Source organism: Octopus bimaculoides, chromosome 29, assembly GCF_001194135.2.
Source record: "Octopus bimaculoides isolate UCB-OBI-ISO-001 chromosome 29, ASM119413v2, whole genome shotgun sequence".
In the NCBI taxonomy this organism is placed as follows: domain Eukaryota; kingdom Metazoa; phylum Mollusca; class Cephalopoda; order Octopoda; family Octopodidae; genus Octopus; species Octopus bimaculoides.
The window spans coordinates 3,489,749-3,492,606 of record NC_069009.1 but is presented as its reverse complement, the minus strand read 5'-3'; the positions used below and the strand labels follow the sequence as shown (position 1 = coordinate 3,492,606).

General features: G+C 38.1%; 1 protein-coding gene across 1 annotated transcript in view; it reads left to right on the top strand.

Annotated features, from left to right (window-relative positions):
• Positions 1-646: 646 nt before the first annotated feature.
• The window catches only part of LOC106879416 (uncharacterized), a 40,870-nt gene continuing 38,658 nt past the window's right edge, over positions 647-2,858 (top strand). Inside the window, exon 1 of the mRNA XM_014928972.2 lies at positions 647-722. Within this exon, the coding sequence (XP_014784458.1) occupies positions 712-722 (11 nt within the window). The 5' untranslated portion in view covers positions 647-711. The remainder of the gene's footprint in view (positions 723-2,858) is intronic.

Here is a 2,858-nt window from a genome sequence, read left to right as displayed (position 1 = left end):
ATATATATATATATATATATAACCCTAACCCTAACCCTAACCCTAACCAACCACAGAGAAAGGGACTGATTGAAAGGATGCTATATCATGTTGAGGTGTTAGTGTTTAGTCATGGCAAAAATTGTTGTTGTTGCTGTTGCAACAACAACATCGGGCTCTTTCGCCGAACAGCTAAGTTACGGAGACGTAAACACACCAGCATCGGTTGTCAAGCGATGTTGGGGAACAAACACAGACACACAAACAAATACACACACACACACACACACACACATATATATATATATATATATATATATATATATGACGGGCTTCTTTCAGTTTCCGTCTATCAAATCCACTCACAACGCTTTGGTCGGCCCGAGGCTATAGAAGAAGATACTTGCCCAAGGTGCCACGCAGTGGGACTGAACCCGGAACCATCTAGAACACCTTTGATAGTAGACCTGCTGGATGACGTCTTACCTTGGGCTAAACAACATCATCACTATCTACTAGTAGTAATAGTAAGTAGAAGTTGTAGCAGCAAGCCAGCCGCCGCTGGCTGAGCAATCTAAACGATCGGCAGGGTGGACTATATATACTATCTACCTTTTAATAGTTAGGTTATCGTAGTAAATCAACACCGCCAACTCTGGAAGAGTCCATTATGCATAAGCATAATATAAACTCACTCGACGAGTCTATGTGTCCCTTTTGTCAGCAAACATCATGTCGTGCAGGTAAGGTGACGGCTTGTTATCGTGTTTGAATGAAGTCTCTTTGTTATGACAGTAAATGTACACACACACATTTATGTACATGCATATGTACACACACATATATATATATAGTAAATAAACGATTTTTTAATTGATAAACGGCAGAAGTAACTCAAGGGTTTACAGTTTCGATTCTTGGTGAGTGAGGGAACCAACGCGCGAAAATCGCGACCCTTTAGCCACTCTGATTATCAATATATATATATATATATACACACACACACACACATATTCTTTTATGTGTTTCAGTCCAATTGCTTTGGCCATGCTGGAGCACCGCCGTTTTATATATATATATATATATATATATATATATATATATGAACGCACTCATGTTTTCAATTTTGTTTTTCCTGTCACATCACCAAACATGTATGTATGTATGTATGTATGCATGTATGTTGTTTATGTTTTATTAAACTTTTTAAACGCACAGATATATATGTATAGGCATGCCGTATATGTATAGTTTCGCGGCGAAATTATGCCTATATATATAACAAACACACGTTTATATATATATATTATTTATAAATATTATATATAATTTATACACATGTAGCGATCGGAAGGATACCTCTGCATGTTTCTACACACATGCATATTATATATAAATGCATTGCTCTTTAAATATCAACCATACACGCAATTACATGATTGTATATATGTGCACCTATATATATATGTATATAATCATGTAATACACACACACTTCTATATAGTTATGCCATCATGTACGTACATACATACACACATTAATCAGCTAGAAATAGCAGCCAAATTTCCTTGTGTTTTAATTCTAGGAGGGCGTTCATTTCTAAATTTATAACGAAGTCTCTGATTTCTAAAATAAACGGTCGGTTGGATGGTCACGGTCGTAATTCCTTTGATCAGGACTTGCCTAGGTCTACCTGATCACGGCTTAACCTGGGACTTATCTGCGTGCACTTTTAAGTTTTACGTAAAAACGATCCTCCGTTGCTTTCCACGGTGAGTTCCGTCGATCGTTCAACTGGTTGTTATACTCGTTGAATAAGCGTTGTTATGTGGCCGAATATACCTCAGATACGCGTGTTTTTTCAATGTGATCTTTAGCGGAGTCAGCTCAGTGTAATATGATGTAGGGAAAAAGCTTGGATCTTTTCGTAATTAAAAAGGGTACAACCACTAGCGTAGCAGAGGTGGGGGCTGTCATCCCCGGGCAGTACTTTTGGGTCTGCTGTAGGCAATATATGTTTTTTGTAAGGTCCGGAGGCGGCAAACGGAAGGGCCGCCCCGGGTGGCGCATACTCTAGCCACGCCAGTGGGTACAGTCCATGCAAGGGCTTCTATACATACTTTCCGTCTACCTTGTTACAGTTAATATGTCTTAGCTAGGTTTGTGGCTATAAAAAATACACGCTTCGTGAGATTGAACCCACAGCAACATTAAGAAGCGAACTTCTTTACCACCACGCCGTGTCGGCACACTCGCACACGCGTGCTCACACAGAGAGGCAGGATTCTGGTTTAAGGACCCCCAAACAACCCCTCATAACTTTTATTTTTTGAATTTTCAGAAAATTTTCGCGAAATTGTATGACTATGCAAAAAAGAAAAAAAAAAGCCAAGAGCAAAAATGTTTTTTTTTGTGCGTGATTAAGCATTTATTTAGCAGTTATTTTTAGCATATCTCATGACCACCTCATACCATCCTCGTTTGTCAGTTTGATGTATTAATGCTTTTCAAAATCTTTCTCCTCATAAACACATTTAATGGTCTGTTGGTGGGATTTAAGCCTAAAATTTGGGCTTATTCTATCGGTTCTTTCCTGAATTGCTAAGTTCTGGTGACAAAAACATGCGATGTTTTTCTCAGTTCTGCTGGTTGCGGGTCTCCCACAAAACTCTCGGTCCTTGAATCACTGTTGCTTTTGCTAAATATTACTAGAAATATACATATATTCATATTTTGAGTATTATTTTCGGTAGAGATTGACTATATGTAATCTGAACCTTCCCCCCCCCTTATTTATTAATTTTTTTTTACGGAATCCCACGTTTTAGGCTATGGAGATTCCGATTCTGAAAAAAAATTTTTTGAAAAATTTCAATCCC